This window comes from Callospermophilus lateralis, chromosome 2 (assembly GCF_048772815.1).
Source record: "Callospermophilus lateralis isolate mCalLat2 chromosome 2, mCalLat2.hap1, whole genome shotgun sequence".
NCBI lineage: Eukaryota > Metazoa > Chordata > Mammalia > Rodentia > Sciuridae > Callospermophilus > Callospermophilus lateralis.
This window is the reverse complement of record NC_135306.1, coordinates 197,464,236-197,480,915: the sequence shown is the minus strand read 5'-3', so window position 1 is coordinate 197,480,915 and position 16,680 is coordinate 197,464,236. Positions and strand designations below refer to the sequence as shown.

The 16,680-nt window shown below is 49.1% G+C and overlaps 2 protein-coding genes across 3 annotated transcripts; both read left to right on the top strand.

The window, feature by feature from the left end:
* Positions 1–225: 225 nt before the first annotated feature.
* On the top strand, positions 226–2,469 carry Prg2 (proteoglycan 2, pro eosinophil major basic protein). Of its 2 annotated transcripts, none has more exons than XM_076844572.1 (5): positions 226–283; positions 839–1,107; positions 1,509–1,640; positions 2,084–2,195; positions 2,411–2,469. In XM_076844572.1, the coding sequence occupies exons 1-5, from the start codon at positions 226–228 to the stop codon at positions 2,467–2,469; spliced, it is 630 nt and encodes a 209-aa protein (XP_076700687.1). The 2 variants fall into 2 exon arrangements, with proteins under 2 accessions (XP_076700687.1, XP_076700686.1); XM_076844571.1 differs by having other exon boundaries at positions 839–1,140.
* A 6,018-nt stretch (positions 2,470–8,487) lies between these two features.
* Positions 8,488–12,749, top strand: Prg3 (proteoglycan 3, pro eosinophil major basic protein 2). The gene is made up of 5 exons (XM_076844570.1): positions 8,488–8,548; positions 9,015–9,328; positions 10,355–10,486; positions 11,809–11,920; positions 12,691–12,749. The coding sequence occupies exons 1-5, from the start codon at positions 8,488–8,490 to the stop codon at positions 12,747–12,749; spliced, it is 678 nt and encodes a 225-aa protein (XP_076700685.1).
* Positions 12,750–16,680: the final 3,931 nt, after the last annotated feature.

Genomic DNA, 16,680 nt, shown 5'->3' with positions numbered 1-16,680 from the left:
AAGCCAGCCCCAGCCGTCCCTCATGGTCTGCTTTGTTCTTTTCAGAGAGGTTCCCAGTGTCCTGGAGCAGCCAGATTGGGCTCCCTCAGCACTCGCGTTTCTGGTCCGTCTTGATTTCTGTTCTTGACTTCTTTTTCTCCACCTCCCTCCCAAGGTTCCCTAATAGTCTGGCTCCTATGCGTGAGTCAATGACAAACTGTTTCTCCATTGCAGGACAAAGCCAGGATGAAACTCCCTCTATTTCTGACTCTTCTGGTTGGGGCCGTTTCTACTCTTCATCTGAGTAAGTCTTGGCCTTCAGTCTTCCTTTCTCTATTTTGTTTGGTTCTAGGGTAGATGAGTCTGAAGCAAGTACTCGCTCCCTTCCCTGATCATGCCCTAATTTAGAATCTCTGTGCAGGCATCTGTTATGACTATAGTCTTGGATCTACTGTGACAGTCCCTATTTTGTCCAATCTACATAATGCTAGTGGTACGCACAATTCCTTTTACTTTGAGCTTACTGAGAATGTCGTATGCATTATCTCCTTGACTCCTTAGAGCATCTCCGCCAGGTATGTAGCATTGCTTATCAATTTCACCAAGAAATAACGCCAGTAGTAAATGGAGCCAGGAATCGAACCTAGAGGGCCTGACTCTAAGCCCTTGCTCTTAACCACCTTGACCTCAAGGGGGAGGCCGAGTTCTCCTCCCAGAGGCACAGTTGCAGATTTCTCTTTCCAGGCAGAGTTGAGAGGACAATGGCTGGCACGGGGGTCAGGGCAGGAGCTGTCCATGGTTCCGAGGAAGAACCAGGGCACGAGGTGAAGGATGGACACTTGGCCTTTCTCCCTGCCAGGGACAGAAACTCCTGACTTCAATAGCCCTTTGGAAAATGAAGCCTTGCCTCAGGATGGGGAGATACTAGAACCAGAACCTGGGGAGCTGATGCCGCTGGAGGAGGAGGTAGAAGGAGGCTCTGGAAGCAAAGATGATCCTGAGGAAGAGGAGGCTATGGAGTCAGACTCAGCCCTGGATGTGGTGGACAAGGACCTTCAGTGCCCTAAGGAAGAAGACATAGTCAAACTGGAAGGCAGCCCTGGATGCAAGACGTGTCGCTACCTCCTGGTGAGGAGGGCCAAGCAGTTTAATAAGGCTCAGGTGAGTGGTCTGAGGCTGAGGCTGGGCAGGGGAGGGGGCAGGAGACATGTCTTCAGCTTCTGAGGCACTAGTTTTTTTCCATTTTGAGGGCTCTGGGGTGTCAGTAGAGGCTGAGGCCTCCAGAGGTGCTGGGGTCAGATGGGGGGATATGTGCAAACTTGATGCATTTTGTACATGACTTTATTTTGGTATCAATATATTTGAAATCCCCCCTTTTTTCCCATGTTGTCTTTTGTTCACCAATCTTTGAAATAGTCGTGGTGGGGAGGTAGAGCATACACTTTGAAGACTCAGAGACCCAAGGCTCTGGCCGTGGGGATTCCTGTGTGAAGGACACTGCATTCTCCCTCTTTTTCCCTGTCTTGCAGTTTGTCTGTCAGAGGTGCTACCGGGGCAACCTCGTCTCCATCCACAACTTCAGCTTTAATTACCAACTCCAGTGCTCCGTCAGGGTGCTCAACCAGGGTCAAGTCTGGATCGGAGGCAGGATCGTGGGCAGGGTAAGAGGAGTGCCAACACCCGCTGACCCCAGCCAGGGCCCAACTTGCTGTGGATGTGTCTGCATTTCTGCTCTATGAGCCTCTGAACGGCTGGGAAAGGAAGCGCACCTGGACGAGGCACCCACGGCCTGCCCAGGCATTGGGAAGAGCCGAGGACTTGGAATCAGGAGGTCTGGGCTCAGGTTCCTCTTGGCCTCTATCTCCATGAACTGGGCAAGATTGTGGGCCTCTTGGCTCTAGGATGGGGTCAACTTAAGGGTGATTGTGTCACTGGGATGCCCAGCATGCGATGACGGTGCAGTTGACCAGGGCAATGTCCACTGTGGTCAAGGGCCCATGGCCCTGCAGACAGCAGGAAGAGCCAGCAAGGACAGCATTGGTTCTGTCTCTCTGCCTCCCTCTACCCCTCCTCAGTCTACCACTTCTCCTTCTACCTTCCCTAGGGCCGTTGTAAAAGGTTCCTCTGGGCTGATGGCAGCTCTTGGAATTTTGCGTACTGGGCTGCCGGCCAGCCCAACACCTGTGGTGGCAGATGTGTGGCCCTGTGTACCCGAGGTGAGATGGGCTGGGGATGAATGATGGGAAGTTCTGGGAGGCGCCCAAGGAGGCAGCTCTAGGGAAGGAGCCTTGCTCTCCAGGGAGAGGCCTCCTGGGTCTTTCCCCTCCACTGAGGTTTGGGGCTGGTGGTAGGAGTTGGGGGGTGGTCTTCCTGGGGGAAGAGGAAGGGGTAGGCAGGAGGCTGATGGCTCCTTCTTGTTCTGCCTGCTCAGGAGGTAACTGGCGTACAGCTCACTGTGCCCAAAGACTTCCCTTCCTCTGTTCCTACTGAGGTGGTCCCAGCCAGGAGCTAGAATTGGCTCCCTCCCAGACAGCTGCCTCCCCTTTCCCGTCTGCTGCCTTTCCTGCCACTTCCCTACAATAAAATTGCTATACTGAAATAAGTGCATTTTTTCCTGAGATCATTGGTCCACACTGCTTAGCCTCACCTTTGGACTTTCTGCCTTATGATCCCAACCCACATTCTATACCTTTCATAGAATGGTTTAGAAGTTATTGCTCCTCAAGGATGGAGAGTGGTATTGGGGTCTGTGGGGCTTTCCGGTGGCAGCTGAATGGGCTCTGGTGGGTCTCAGAAGATCCAATTACTGGGCATCTATGTGGCAGGTGTTGCCAGGAACTTCTGCTTCATCTTCCAGAACTTCCAGGGTTTTGGGTGGGCTTATATGTGCATCTCTGTGTCCAAGGGCCTTTTTCACTCATTCCTCCCAGCCCCAGAACTGCGGTTGGTTTGATGTGATTGGAAATTGACACGTCCCTGGGAACAGCAGACAACTCTCAGAAGTGGGTACATAAGCACCCCAAAAGCACCCCACTCCTTCGCCCCTTAAATGGAATAGATCCATGGCATGTATTGGGCACCACTTCTCAGTTACCCATTAAGTGACTGGCCTTACAACACACCTTGTACTGGCTGCCTGCTCTTCCCCAGATGAATTCTCTGCTTCCTACTAGCATCTCTGCACTTCCCAAATTTACTATAGTATTTACACTCAAATCCTTGCCTCAAGCTCTGCTTCTGGGAAAATCCAGAAGAAGACAACCTGCTATACATCAGATTCCAAATAAAGACTGGGAATATAAGACACAGTTTCTTGTCTTTCGGGAATACACATATATTCCCCTCCCCCTTTATATGAGGGATTGAACCTAGGGGTGCTCTACCATTGAGCTACAGCCCCAGCCCTTTTTGTTTGTAATTGGAGATGGGGGAGGGTCTTGCTGAGGTTGGCCTTGAACTTGTGATCCTCTTGCCTCAGTCTCCTGAGTAGCTGGGAATACAGGTATACACCATCACCTCCAGCTCATGTAGTTTTTAATAATATAAGCTCAATAAGTTACTCATTACTACCACTTTTTGAGCACCCACAAAGTACCCCCAGCTGTGGCAGGTATTTTACATAATGATTTTGTGCAATCAATCATTCTTATTTCCACTTTGCAGAAGCAGACTCAGAAAAGTCATGACTTGTCAAAAGACTTGCCCAAGACTAAACACTGGAGTGTATCCAATGCCAAGATCTGACTCTAGCTGCTCTAAAGTCTGTTTCTTTAACCATTATGACCCCATGGCTGGAGGCTTTGGCTGCTCTCCCTCACTCCCGGGTTTCTCTTGGGGCATAAGACTCAACCCAGCGGGAGATGAGGAAGCTTCTATCAGAAGAAAGGCATTCTAAACCCCTTCTCCACTAGGGAGGCCAGCAGAGTAAAAGGGGTCAATGCCCTGAGGCCCTTTCCCTTTAGGAATCTTCAAATTCATAGAACAACATGGGACAGGGGTCTTAGAGGGATACACAACAAGAACTCATTGTTTTTGAGTGTGGCTCAGAGAGGGGAAGGAGTTTGTCCAGGGTCTTTCAGTCAGTTGAGAAAGAGACAGAACTCAAACTTAGGTCCACTGCAAACACTGCTCTATGGCAGCGCTGGTTTCACAGATGGCAACGTGTGAAAGAGGTACGGTGGGCTCTGCCCTGTTGTGGATGCTGTGAGAATGTAGCTGAAGGCCTTTCACTCCTTGCCCTCATGGACTTTATACTCTAACGTGGAAAGGGCACTGTTTCCTCATATAATAAAGAATGATAAGGACCACAGGTGTAGCTCAGTGGTAAAGCACTTGCTTGGCATATATGAGGGCCTGGGTTGGATCCCCAGCAAAACACACACACACACACACACACACACACACACACACACACATACACACACACACACACACAGTTAAATAAAATCTTCCATTTGCTAGGCACTTATTATGTGCTAGGTTCTATTGGAGTGGTAGGTGGATTTTATCTTTTTCCTCACACATCTCTTTGGTTGGGTGTGTGTTGACTCTCAGTCCATGGAGATTCTCTTTGGGGGATAATGTCAAGAAGGAGGCGGGAGGGAGGCTTCAGGGCTCCTCATCCTGTTCCGTCTATTGTTCTGGGTGTGGTTACGCAGTGGCGCCCACTGTGAAGCTTCCCTGTGCCGTCCACTCTCCAGTGCACAGGGCGGGGTGCATGTTATTTGTTCATAAAAAGATTTTTTTTTTTTAAAGTAAAGATCATGAAATAAGGAGAATTGCTGTGCGTGTGCAATTCTTTCTGACAAGAAGCTAACTGAGCTCTGGGAAACGAAGGGAATGGCCCGTGTGTAGTTCTTTACACGGTGCAAAGAGCAGAGCAGCAGAGAGCTCAAGGGACGCAGCGCTCACTGCTTACTCACTGACGGGGCTGACCTTCTAGTTTCCTAACAGGGGCCACCGGCAGCTCCGGGTGCCTCATCTCAGAAGGTGACTGACAAGAGCCACCCCCAACTCCACAACCAGATGATGTCATTAGGGGAAGGTCCTATTATTATCCTTACAGATGAGAAAACTGAGGAACAGAGTGGCTGACTCTGGGCCTTGTGATTTCACTGTACACACACCATGTGCCTGGGTTTTTTTTTTTTTTTTTTTGGTTTTGTTTTGGCACTGGGGATTGAATCCAGATCCCCACACAGGTTAGGCAAGCACTCTGCTGCTGAGTTCCACCCCAGTCCTTTTTCATTTTTTAAAATTTTGAGACAAGATCTCACTAAGTTACCCAGGCTTGAACTTGTTGTGATCCTCCTGCCTCAGCCTCCTGAGTAGCTGGACCATGTGACTTTAGAGACGATGAGACCCATCCTTTGTGTAGTGTGGGGTTGGACTAAATGGCTGCCGACAGTCATCTAAAGACTTGGTGTTCCAAGTACTTTGAAAAGGTTGGCACCACTGGCCAGATGGTGTAGCACGTTTGGGTCTATCAAACAAGGACTAGGAAGTCAGACAGACTAGGGTCCTGCGTACCACTTGTCACTAGTTTGTGAAACTTGGGTAAGTAATTTAACCTCTCCTGATTTTGTAGTAAATATGTAGAGATGACAATACCCAATTTGTAGAATGATTTTTTTAAAGATTATGTTGTAGGATCTAGTTTGGGGTGGACCTTCAAAAATGTCATTTTTGAGCCAGGCATGGTGGTACATGCCTGTACTCCAAGCACCTCAAGAAGCTGAGGCAGAAAGATCCCAAGTTCAAGGCCATCCTGGGAAACTTTGTAAGACCCTGTCTCAAAATATAAAAAGGACTGGGGATGTAGCTCAGTGGTGGAGTGCCCCGGGTTCCATCCCAAGTACAAAAAATAACAAAAAAGTCATTTCTGGTTTTAACTCAGGCAGGCATCACCTTTGTGGTCATTGATGAGGATGTTGAAGTCATTAGAATGTCTTTGCCTGAGGTTTGTGGGCAAAACAAACAACAACAAAAAAACGAGTCAACTCGGGAATGGGCTTGGAGAGGAGGGAGGTCCGTGGGAGGAGGCTGGAGGAAGGCAGTTGTGGGTGGGTAAGGAGCCTGAAGACCTGGGTTTAGGCTGGTCTCCAACTTGCTCTGTGCTCTTGGGCTCTCTGAGATGCCATTTCCTCATCTCTAAAATGATGGAGGTGCTACCTCCTGAGACAGCCAAGATAATAGGTCAGCCGACCACAGGTAGAATGGAGCCCTGGCCTGGGTTCCGGGGTGAGGGAGTGAGGGTGAATATGGAGGGAGGTCTCAAGTTTGAAATCCCTTGACCAGGCTCTTGGGCCCTGGCATTGGCCAATGCTCCCACAATCAGGTAGATAAGCAGGTCTAGTTCGTTGGGCCAGGGAGATAAGAGCCAAGGCAGTTACTTTGCAACCAGGCCCAGAAATAACCTCTCGGTTACTTCTCCATTTGTAGTTCCCTTGGGAGAGCAGAGGAGGGGAAGGGATCCAGGCCTCCTGGCCCTCAGGGCTACTTGTCCCTGCTGCCTTGGAGGCCTGGACTGGAACTGGGCAACAAATGTGCTCTGTCCAGTAGGAGGCCTGGAGTTGAGTGCCCCCCTCCACTCCACAGTCTTAGCAGAGCAATCTGGCCGCCGGGGCTCAGCATTTGCTGAATTTTCTTTGGACTGCTGGGAATTTGGCTGGGCTTGGTTGGTTAGAATTTTGATATTTTGTTCCTCAAGGATGTTTTGCATTAATTTTGACTTTAAAGAAAGACTGTGTTAAAATACTATTTATCCTGCATACTGAATTTTTTTTTTTTAGTGCCTCCTTAAATTTTGCATCTGAGATGAGGGCCTCACTTAGCTGATCCTAGTTCTGACTCTGGACTCTCCTATCAGCCTCTAGTAAGAGAGAGGAGGTAAACTTGGGGTGGGAAGGTGACCTATCAGTGTCTGGAAGATTCTGCACGTAGCTTTTCATTCTAGCTCCGCTTCTTGGCCAGCCATGGACATATGCCTTGAGGTTGGACACAATGGGATATTCTAGATCAGCGATCCCCACATGTTCCAGAGGACATTAGGAAATGAGGGGAGACATTCTTGGTTGTTCTCAGGGGAGCTGCTACCGACATCTAGTAAGATGATATCTCGTAGATATCCGGGGTGTTGTGGAGCTTTCCACAATGCCCAGGGCAGCCCCCACAACTATTAATTGGCCCCAAATATTAACAGTATAAAGGTTAGGACTCCCTGATCTAGATTTTCAGTACAGAGGAAACATCAAGGTTTTTTACACACTAAAAATGAGAAAGAGAGGGAGGGAGGGCAGGGGGTGAGGATATGGGAGGAGAGGAGAAAAGAGTTGGAGCTAGAGAGACTTAGAAATCCCAGTTCCTTCACTTTCCGTGTAACCTTGGCAAATTGTGTTCCTCCACTACGCCTCATTTCTCACATCTGTGAAGCACAAATAGTCAAACATTCCTGGTGGAAATGGGTGAAGGGAAATAAGAGCTCAAGGGAACGTTGCTCCCCGAGGTCCCTACTTCTGGGATACTGATCATGGGAGGCTACTCCTGAGTTAAGGGGCATTGTTTAGATATTATGTAGATTTTTTTGTGGGGGTGTGCCGGGGATTGAACACAGGGGCACTTGACCACTGAGCCACATCTCCAGCCCTATTTTGTATTTTATTTAGAGACAGAGTCTCACTGAGTTGCTTAGCACCTTGCTTTTGCTGAGGCTGGCTTTGGATTTGTGATCCCTGAGATGCTGGGATTACAGGTGTGTGCCACCACGCCCAGCTAGATGGAGAACTTTAAGGGACACTAATAATAATATGCCTGGACAGTAGGCATGACAGCCAGGCAAGACAGTGTGTGTGGGCTCCCATTCAGGGCAGCAGGCTGGACAGGGCAGGGCCCTGCAGCCCCAGGAGAGAGCAAGACCCAGAGGTAAGAAGACTGAGCCAACAGTTGTTATCAGCTCTACTGCCCCAGCCCTGGCCTGGGGCAATCATCCTGGCCTCTTCCCACTTCCCCAAAAGCCCAGCATAAAGGCTGCTTGTGGGGCCCAGCCTCCAGAGGCACTGAACTTGGAGGAGCCAGAAAGTGAGTACCCTTCTTGTTGCCATGGGAGGGGGGGTGTTCAGAGCCTGGGAGGAAGAGGGACCTCAGGTGGAGAAAACACCTAGGAGACCTGACCTGAGGTGGTCAGTGATGGCCACTATCCTCCCTCACTCCTCCCCAGCATGAGGGAAATCAGCAGCCCTGTTCCTATAAGGTCTGAGATTGTGGTCCAGGATTGTGTGAGGATTTCAGGAAAAGGGGACTTTTGCACCCGTGCTGTGCCTTCCCCATTCCTTTTCCAGATGCTTCAGCTCAGGGTCTGTCCACTGGAGGAAGAGGAAGCCCTCTAGTTTGTCCTTTAATCAATTAATTAAACAAATATTGCTGCTGTACTATGTGCCGGGGCTGTGCTAGACACACAGACAGCCTCGAGGAGGAAGGCGGAGTTGTGTCCGGCTACGAGACTGAGTAGATATGAAACACCCCCTGCACCTAGCCCTTCTCCTGCTGGGGACAGTTTCTGCTCTTTACCTGGGTAAGTAAGCCCTCCCATCCCCTTCTCACTCATCATTTCTCCTTTCTCCTCTTTTTAATGTTCCCCTCCCTTTATTTTTACTCCCATGGGGCAGGGCCAGTCTCTCCTCCTCAGCTGATCTGGCCCATCTCTGGCAAGATTATCCTGAGCTTAGAATTGGGACCTGAATTTTCTCTCAGGGTTCCTTCATAAGGAGGCAAGGGCCCACCTGTTAAGATGAAGAGCTGGTGGCTGTCCCAAGATTCTCACACCTTCTCCTTCCTCTTGCCCCAAATGTACACCTTTGGAGTCAGCCAGGGGTCAGGTTCTCATCCATTTGTGACTCTGACCCAAGACATCTCTCCTCATCCAACATGGAGTAGGCCGCTTGGGCTGGCTCCAGAGGACCTGAGCAGGATGGTTGGAGCTGTCCGTGGTCCTGGAAGGAGGGAGACTGATGTGATGGCAGGCTACCTCTTCTTCCTAGAAAATGATGCCCCCCATCTGGAGAGCCTCAAGACAGAGACAGACCTGGATCAGGATCCAGATGGCTCAGGGGAGCAGAAGGGAGAGTTGGCCCTGACTGAAGAGGTGATTCAAGTAGAGGGCGATGAGGTCAAGACTTCAGGGTATGAAGAAGCCTCTGAAGATGAGGGGACTGTGGAGTCAGGCCCACCTCCTTTAGAGCAGAACTTGCTATGCCCCAAGGAAGAGGATACTGTTCAAATTCAGGGAGATTCTGGGTGCAAAACCTGTCGCTATCTGCTGGTACAAACTCCAAAGACATTTTCTCAAGCTCAGGTAAGTGGTCAGGAGCTTCTGTGCAGGGTGGGAAGGGGAATGGGGGCTCAGAGAAGAGAGTAGATCCAAACTTCTGTTCTCTAGTTGTTTAACTTAGTGGCCCACAAACCCCAGTTTCAGAATCACCAGGAGGGCTTGATAAAATGCAGATTTGAGGACTTCACTCCCACAATTTCTGGGGCTGAGCCTGAGAATCTACATTTGAAACAAATTCCCAGGTGGCAATGATATTGTTGGTCTGAGGACTGCACTTTGAGAACCACTAATTTGAACAAAATCATGGGTATTAGATATATCTGTGTTCAATATTATTTTTACTTTTCATGGTCTGTCACCTGGGCAAGTAGCCACATCTTTCAGAGCCTCGGTATCTTCATTTGTAAGATGAAGAAATACGGTTGTCTCTCAGTTTGCATGGGGTATTTATTCAAGGACCTCCCCTGCCCCTGCCATAGATACCCAAATCTTCAGATGTTCAAGGCCCTTATATAAAAATGGCAAATTACTTGTATATAATCTGTGCAATTCCCTCCATGTACTTGAAATCTTCTCTAGATTACTTATAATATTGAATACAGTATAAATCCTACATAAATTACTGTTATAGTGTATTGTCTAGAGGATAATGACAAGAAAAAAGTATGTACATGTTCAGTACAGATACGATTTAAAAATTTTTGATCTGTGGTTTTTAAAGATCTGTGAATGAGAAACCCACAGATACAGAAATCTGACTGAATAGTACCAATATCTTAAAGTTGTGAAGGTTAACTGAGGTAATGCATTCAGGATAGTTAGAATTAACACTCAGTAAATAGTGACTATAAATAAGTATTATTATTAATAATAATTATTATTATTTCCTGAAAGAATGCCCTGGCAACTGATTAAGGAGCAAAAGTTATTGAGGGAGAGAAGTAGGTCCCTTATTTCTAACTTGAAAATGGTTGTAGGTGTCTTGATTGGAGACTCAGGAATTTGAGAAAAAGGAGATTGAATTTTCTACCTCCCGCCTTATCTCTGCAGAATGTTTGCAGGAGATGCTACCAAGGCAACCTTGTCTCCATTCACAACTACAATTTCAACTATCATGTTCATTGTTTGGCCAGTAAGATAAACCAGGCCCAGATCTGGATTGGAGGCGTCCTCAGGGGCTGGGTAAGTCCGGGGCCAACTACTCAGTACAGAAAATTATTTTTGATTGTTTTAAGGGAGCACCTGCTGGGGCCAAGCCTTAACCTAGCACAGATAAGGTGTCCATAGAGGGGTAAGCAAACAAGTGCCGGAGCTGGCTTGTGCTGTTTTGAGAGAACAAATTACACACATCTCCGATCTAACTCCATGCTGGTAGCTTAAAATCAGACATGGTATCCTTTACACCAAGGATATTGGCAGTTGTTGTATGTCCATCAGTCTTCATTACCCCAATAAAATGTCTGTGAGAATCAACTTTTAAGGAAGAAGGTTTATCTGGGCTCACTGTTTCAGTCCATGGTCATTTGACCGTGTTTCTTTGGACCGGTGGCAGCACAGAATATTGTGGCAGCAGTGTATGGCAGAGGAGATGTGTTCACCTCATGGCAGCAGGAAAAAGAGAAGAGAGGAGCACACCCCCACTGACCTAACTGCTTCCCTGCCTTATTTTTGTTTGTTTGGGGGGGTACTGGGGATTGAACCCAATAGTGAACTGCCTTTGGGCTACATCCCCAATCTTTTTTTTAATTTTTATTTTGAGTAAGTTGCCCAGGGCTGGCCTCAACTTGTGATCCTTCTGCCTCAGCCTCCCGAGTCACTGGGACTCATCCCAGCACTTGGCTTAGGCCCCGCCTCTTAAAAGTGCCACCATCTCCCAATCACACTATGGGCTGCGGATCAAACCACAAGCACATGGGCCTTTGTGGGACATTTCAGAACCCCAAATATCATGTTATACATTAGGGCTCCTTCCTACTTCCCATTTTCTCACCTTTCCCCAGAGCTGGTTTCAAAAACATTTACCAGTATAACACTCAAGTCATGAGACAGATTCTAGGTTCAGGTTGGTCACTTACTAACTGAAGAGCTTTAGGAATCCTAAGCTTCTTCATTTCTACAATAGGGATCTTCTTATCTTGGGGTGGCTCTGAGATTGTGGATGAATAAATGCCATTACATTTGGTACTCGAGGTGTGGTCCATGGGCCAGCAGTATCAGCATCACCTGGTAGCTTGTTAAATATGCAGAATCTTGGGCCCAACCCCAGGTCTCCTGAATCAGAATCTGCATGTTAGCAAGATCCTCCAGTGTGGCTGGAGAAGTCTGCTCTGTGGGTTGGCTGGGACAAATGGTTGCCATTGCCCACAAAGCTTCAGGAATGGGTTGCAAGGGTATCTGGCTCCTGGCCAGGCAGGCAGAGAGGGAAGGCAGCAGTGGCTATCTCTGAGTACCTGGATCTGCCTTCCTAGACCTCTGCCCTCTGATCTGCCTTATCTTTTCTCCAGTTCCTGTGGAAGAAGTTTTGCTGGACTGATGGAAGCTCCTGGAATTTTGCATATTGGGCCTCAGGGCAACCTGGGTGTTCAGGAGGCCACTGTGTGACCCTGTGTTCTAAAGGTGAGGGGAATGGGCCCCAGAGGAAGGGGAAGGGGGTGACAAAGTGGATTCTCAGATGCTATCCTTTTGAGCTGCCTGGACACATCTCCTTAAGCTCACATCCAACCCCAACCTGTGAGTTATCACTTGTCTGTGAGAAAGGCTGAGATACAGGGATCCCTTGAATAAAACCAGGTGGCAGGGGTCCTCTAGGTCTGAGGGAGTTGGCTAGGGGTCCTTAACTTCCTCTGATAAGAGGGTGACAGATTCAAGTGGTCAATGTGAAGATGAGAGCGACACATGGATATAAGGTGTGAATGAAGGAGAAGGCCGGGTGTGGTAATTAGAGATGGCTGAGAGACAAGATGCCAGCTTCAAACAGCAGATGTGGGCAACAGCATGCGCGGCAGATGTGAAGGAGTTTAGTTAGTGGCTAAGACCATACGTGCTAGAGCAAGAGGGCTAAGAGTCACATTCTAGCTCTGCCACTTGCCAGGCAGGTTACAGGCAAGTTATTGACCTCTACCAAGCCTCGGTCTCCTCTTTGTGGGACAAGGATCATGACAGCACCTGCCTCTTGGAGTTGAGGTGAGGACAGAAGGTGACAGTCGACGGAAAGCACTTAGCACATAGCCCACATCATGATATGGCTTGGTAAATGTAAGTTAGTGTGTCCAACGCCCAATGACGATGGCTGCAGAAGGGACAACCGAGGTACCTTAGGAGGGAAGGGGTGGGGCATCGGCCAGACCCAGAGAGGCAGCTGACATCACTGTGCTCTCTACTTCCAGATGGCCACTGGCGACGAGCTCCGTGCCATAGGCAGCTGCCCTTCGTCTGCTCCTTCTGAGCCAGTGGCGCGGTGAACCAGCCTTGGAGCCTCAGGCCTCTGGCTGCCTCTGCCCCGCTCTCGGCCCTGGACTCTGCCCCCAGCCCGTCCTGGCCATAAACCCACACTTCTCACAGCATTCCCTGGGTCTTTTTTCTTCATTGCTCTTTCTGGGGGCTCCCCAGCTTGGCAAAGTCCTGGAAGCCTTCCCCTCTGCGGGAAAGTGAAAGATGGCGGAGCCGGGCCGCCGCCCGCGGTGCGGAGCTGCTGCGCGGCAGCGCCACCTGGAGGCGGAGCGGGGGCCAGGCGCGCCCTCGGCCGGCTTTGCCTCCACGCACCCGCTCACCGCAGCGGGCAGGTCGCCTTCGGTGCAGGGTGGGGATCCCGCCTTGCACGGATTCAGTGTGAGCTGCGGGGCGGGGCGGCTTTCCAAAATGCAGGTGAAGATCCCCCTTGGAGGACGCCACTTGGGAGAAAGTACCTTGTCTTGGGGCAACCCGCTCCTGGTCCAGCCCTGTGCTCTTTGGCCTCTGAGAATGACTCCCATTTCCGGTTCTTGCAGCCATCTCTGTTCATGAGCCAGCAGAGAGAAAGTCTACCTCCTCCATCGCCGCCTACCTCTGCAGAGGGGCCAGTCTTAGGGAGAGCTGCCTCCCGCCGGCCAGGGCCTTGCAGCCCGAGGCAAGATGTCTGCTGGCAGTACGGTTCCCATTCCCCGTTCCATACAGCCCCGGGCCTCTCTCCTTCACCCACTTTCTCAGAAAAAAAGACCCTGGGGACTTGGCGAGAGAACACTGTCCTTGGCCTTAACTTTGTGCCAGCTGGGGCATTGGGCTCCAAGAGGGATTTAGAGTTCACGAAGCAGGAAGTTTAGAGCTGAGACTGGGTATTAAGAGGGTAGAGCTGTGTGTGTGTGAGAGAGGGAGGGAGAGAGAAAGGTGTTGGGGCGGGGGGCATGTAGGAGTATTTCTATGTGCGCCCATGTACAAGTGTATGTATCTATTTTGGTATCTATTTGAGGTATTCTTTATATACATGAGTATCTGTATATAAAAACCTATATATGTGAATGTGCATAAATGTGCTTGTATTTGTGTGTTGAGTGCACATCATTTTATACCTCTATGTATTTATGAGTGTATCTGTACCTGTGTGCCTATGAATGTTTATGTCTGTGTAACTTTGTGTCCTTACATGCTTGAATTTCTATGTGTATTATATATGTGTATGCATATCTGTGGTTTGATCAGTGAGTGTGTGTGTGTTCATGTGTCAGTGTGTACCTAACACAGATAGCCAGTGTGTACACATAGATCTGTATTTGCATCTTGATGGGATGTGGCTTTAGGGTTCATTTTTTTCTAAATGTACTGTTTCCCAGCGTGCTGGGGTTGAGAGAAGAGGACGGGGTCAGCCCTGGGGTAAGGGTGGTGGAGAAACAACAGGGATGAGTCCTTTGAACATGGGCAGATCTCTGGATGCAGGTGAATAGGTCTTGGTATGGCCATGAACCTCACCGATCCTGGCCTTCAGACCTGTCCTCAGTAGAAGTGTTCATTCTTCCACCTTGGATGGAGATTGGGTCAGCCAGCTTCTAATCCCAGCATGTCAGGTAATCATTCTCCTCAAGGTATGGAAAGGGAGCTGCCTGGGGGGTAGGGCCTCATGCAGGTCTCTGTGTTGAACACTGCAATAAGCCAATGCTTGATGCTGTGCTTCTAAAAGGAATAGTGGAATCCAACTCCAGGGAGAGGGAAGGGGAGCTCTACCTAGGTAGCTATGGGAATGGTATTTCAGTTGAATGCCAAGTCCCCCTTCATCAACCTCCACATCCCTCCCTCGTGGCAAATGGCCTCTAGCCAAAGCCAGTAGCCCAATATCTTGACCAGAGATAGAGGCAGGGAGGAGAAAGAAAGAGGGAGGCCAGAATCCTCTCAGACTGAAGCTTTCTTGGGGCAGGCCAGAGTAGGTTCCTCAAATCTGATACTGTGTATTATTGGGCCTCTACTTCAACTTTTATATATTGGTTCATTTGGCTGATTAAGACCTTCTGGTTTTGAATAGCTCTTGATTAAAAAGCAAATGCTCTTGAGAGAAGAAATTCCCTAGAAAGTTAACTACTAATTCCTCTGGGAGACTAATTGACAAATTGCTGAGAACAAAGCTTTTTTAGGAAAAAACACACAAGGGAAGGATGTGTGGAACTGTCAGTGGGTATGGTGGGCATGGTGGGTGGGGAGGGAAATATTACAAAAGAGAAGACAGTGCTGTGGTCACAGTTTTCTCTTCCTGGAGACCCAAGAAGACTGTATTTCCTAGTATTCCTTGCACTAAAATTGGGTCTGCAGACTGCTACTGAATCTAGCTAGTAGGATATGGTGAGAAGTAGGCCACTTCAGGCCTGGTATCTAAATGATTCCCATGATCCTCCAGCTCCCACTCTTCCTGTCGCAGTGACCTGGGAGCCCATGTGTCTCTGACGGCATAGCTCCAGATGGAAGGGGTTGCCTGACCTACTTTGTTTGTTTAAACCTTGAGCTTTTACTTGTGACCAAAGCAAAATCTATTTAAGTCCAAGACATATAGAAAAGAAGGTGTCAACAAATTTCTTGATTTTTTTTTTCCCAGATAGACCACAGGAATCAGGATCCCAGGCTCCAGAATCACAAATTGCTGGGGTTCAAGTATCAGTTTTCTCATTTCCACCTCTCCTTTTTAGTAAGCCTCAATTTCTTCTTCTGTAAAATGAGGGTTGAATTAGGCATTGTCTGTCACACATTTAGCCCTTGCTTGCCAATGGGTGAGCATCAAAAAAATGCTAGTTTTCATGCTGAGTAATTAAAGCAGCAATGTAGTGTTAGGCGTGAGCATGGTTTTCCAGCTCGAATTTCCACCTACTGTCAATTTGTTTTTCTATCAAACAGGATTAATAACAAACCATAGCAACCTCACCAGGGTTGGCGTGAAGGTCCATGTGATTGTGTTGGTGATTGTGTGGAGCAAACCACGACGTGACAGAGACAAGTTAGCTGTTGTCATTAGTACTGATATTAGCGCTACGTCTAGCACATAGAAGTGGTACTGGGTTCAGATATGGGGAGGACAGCACCAGGCTCACATACACTTACTGGCAAGCTCAGGAGGGGCTGAGGCACCTGCAGGAGGATCACCCCAGTCTGGGGGAAAGGGAGGAGCTGGGGGAAAGGGTCCCTCTGCAGGACACAGCTGCCTCCATCTCCTTCTTAGCATCCCTGTGAGTCCAGCCTCAGACTCAGTCTCTCTGAGTCTCAGTTTGTCTTCCTGAGAGCTGGATTCACCAGGGCTGCCTGTGGGACTCCTGGCTGGAGGGCGTGTCATGGCCTTCTCTGATGTCTCTGCTGGAGAAATGAAGTTTGGTCAGGTCTCCCAACACTGCCCAGTTCCTGAGGCTGGCCCTGGGGTGATGTCACCCACCACCCTGAGGAGGGGACTGTGGGTGAGGGCAGAGCCATGGGCCTCATGTGAGGGAGTATTGCCCCTTCTCCCCCTGAGATGGGAGATCACTGGGGTTGGGCTTTTGCAAATGCACCCAGTGTGAACCTCCCAAACTGCTCAGAGACCTGCCCCCGCCCCACTTCCCTCCACCTTCTAGTGAGGGGCCAGCCCTCCATCTATCATTCAGCTCGTTTTTGCTGAGACCTTATGATCATGTCCACACTCCAGCTTTTCTAGGAATCCCAGGAAACTCACACTCCAGGGTCCTTGCTTGCATAAGCCTCTTCTAATTCCTAATTTTATATCAGTTTTAAGAAGATGCTTCTAAATTGTATATGGTGTGGGATTCCTAATGGCTGGGTCTGCCCTGAACTCTGTCCTGGTGTATTTGGGGGCCTCTCAGTGTATGAAAGCCCAGAAGGGAGGCAGTGGGACATCTGGGCCAATAGAGCCAGGGTGATGCTCTTTCTAGCTTCCT

Excerpts from the sequence above, each read along its gene's own strand:
- Prg2 (XM_076844571.1), top strand. The coding sequence starts at position 226 with ATGAAACTCCCTCTATTTCTGACTCTTCTGGTTGGGGCCGTTTCTACT. Across the intron at positions 1,141-1,508 it reads AGCAGTTTAATAAGGCTCAG|TTTGTCTGTCAGAGGTGCTA; the intron begins GTGAGTGGTCTG and ends CCTGTCTTGCAG. Across the intron at positions 2,196-2,410 it reads TGTGGCCCTGTGTACCCGAG|GAGGTAACTGGCGTACAGCT; the intron begins GTGAGATGGGCT and ends CTGCCTGCTCAG.
- Prg3 (XM_076844570.1), top strand. The coding sequence starts at position 8,488 with ATGAAACACCCCCTGCACCTAGCCCTTCTCCTGCTGGGGACAGTTTCT. Across the intron at positions 8,549-9,014 it reads AGTTTCTGCTCTTTACCTGG|AAAATGATGCCCCCCATCTG; the intron begins GTAAGTAAGCCC and ends TCTTCTTCCTAG. Across the intron at positions 11,921-12,690 it reads TGTGACCCTGTGTTCTAAAG|ATGGCCACTGGCGACGAGCT; the intron begins GTGAGGGGAATG and ends CTCTACTTCCAG.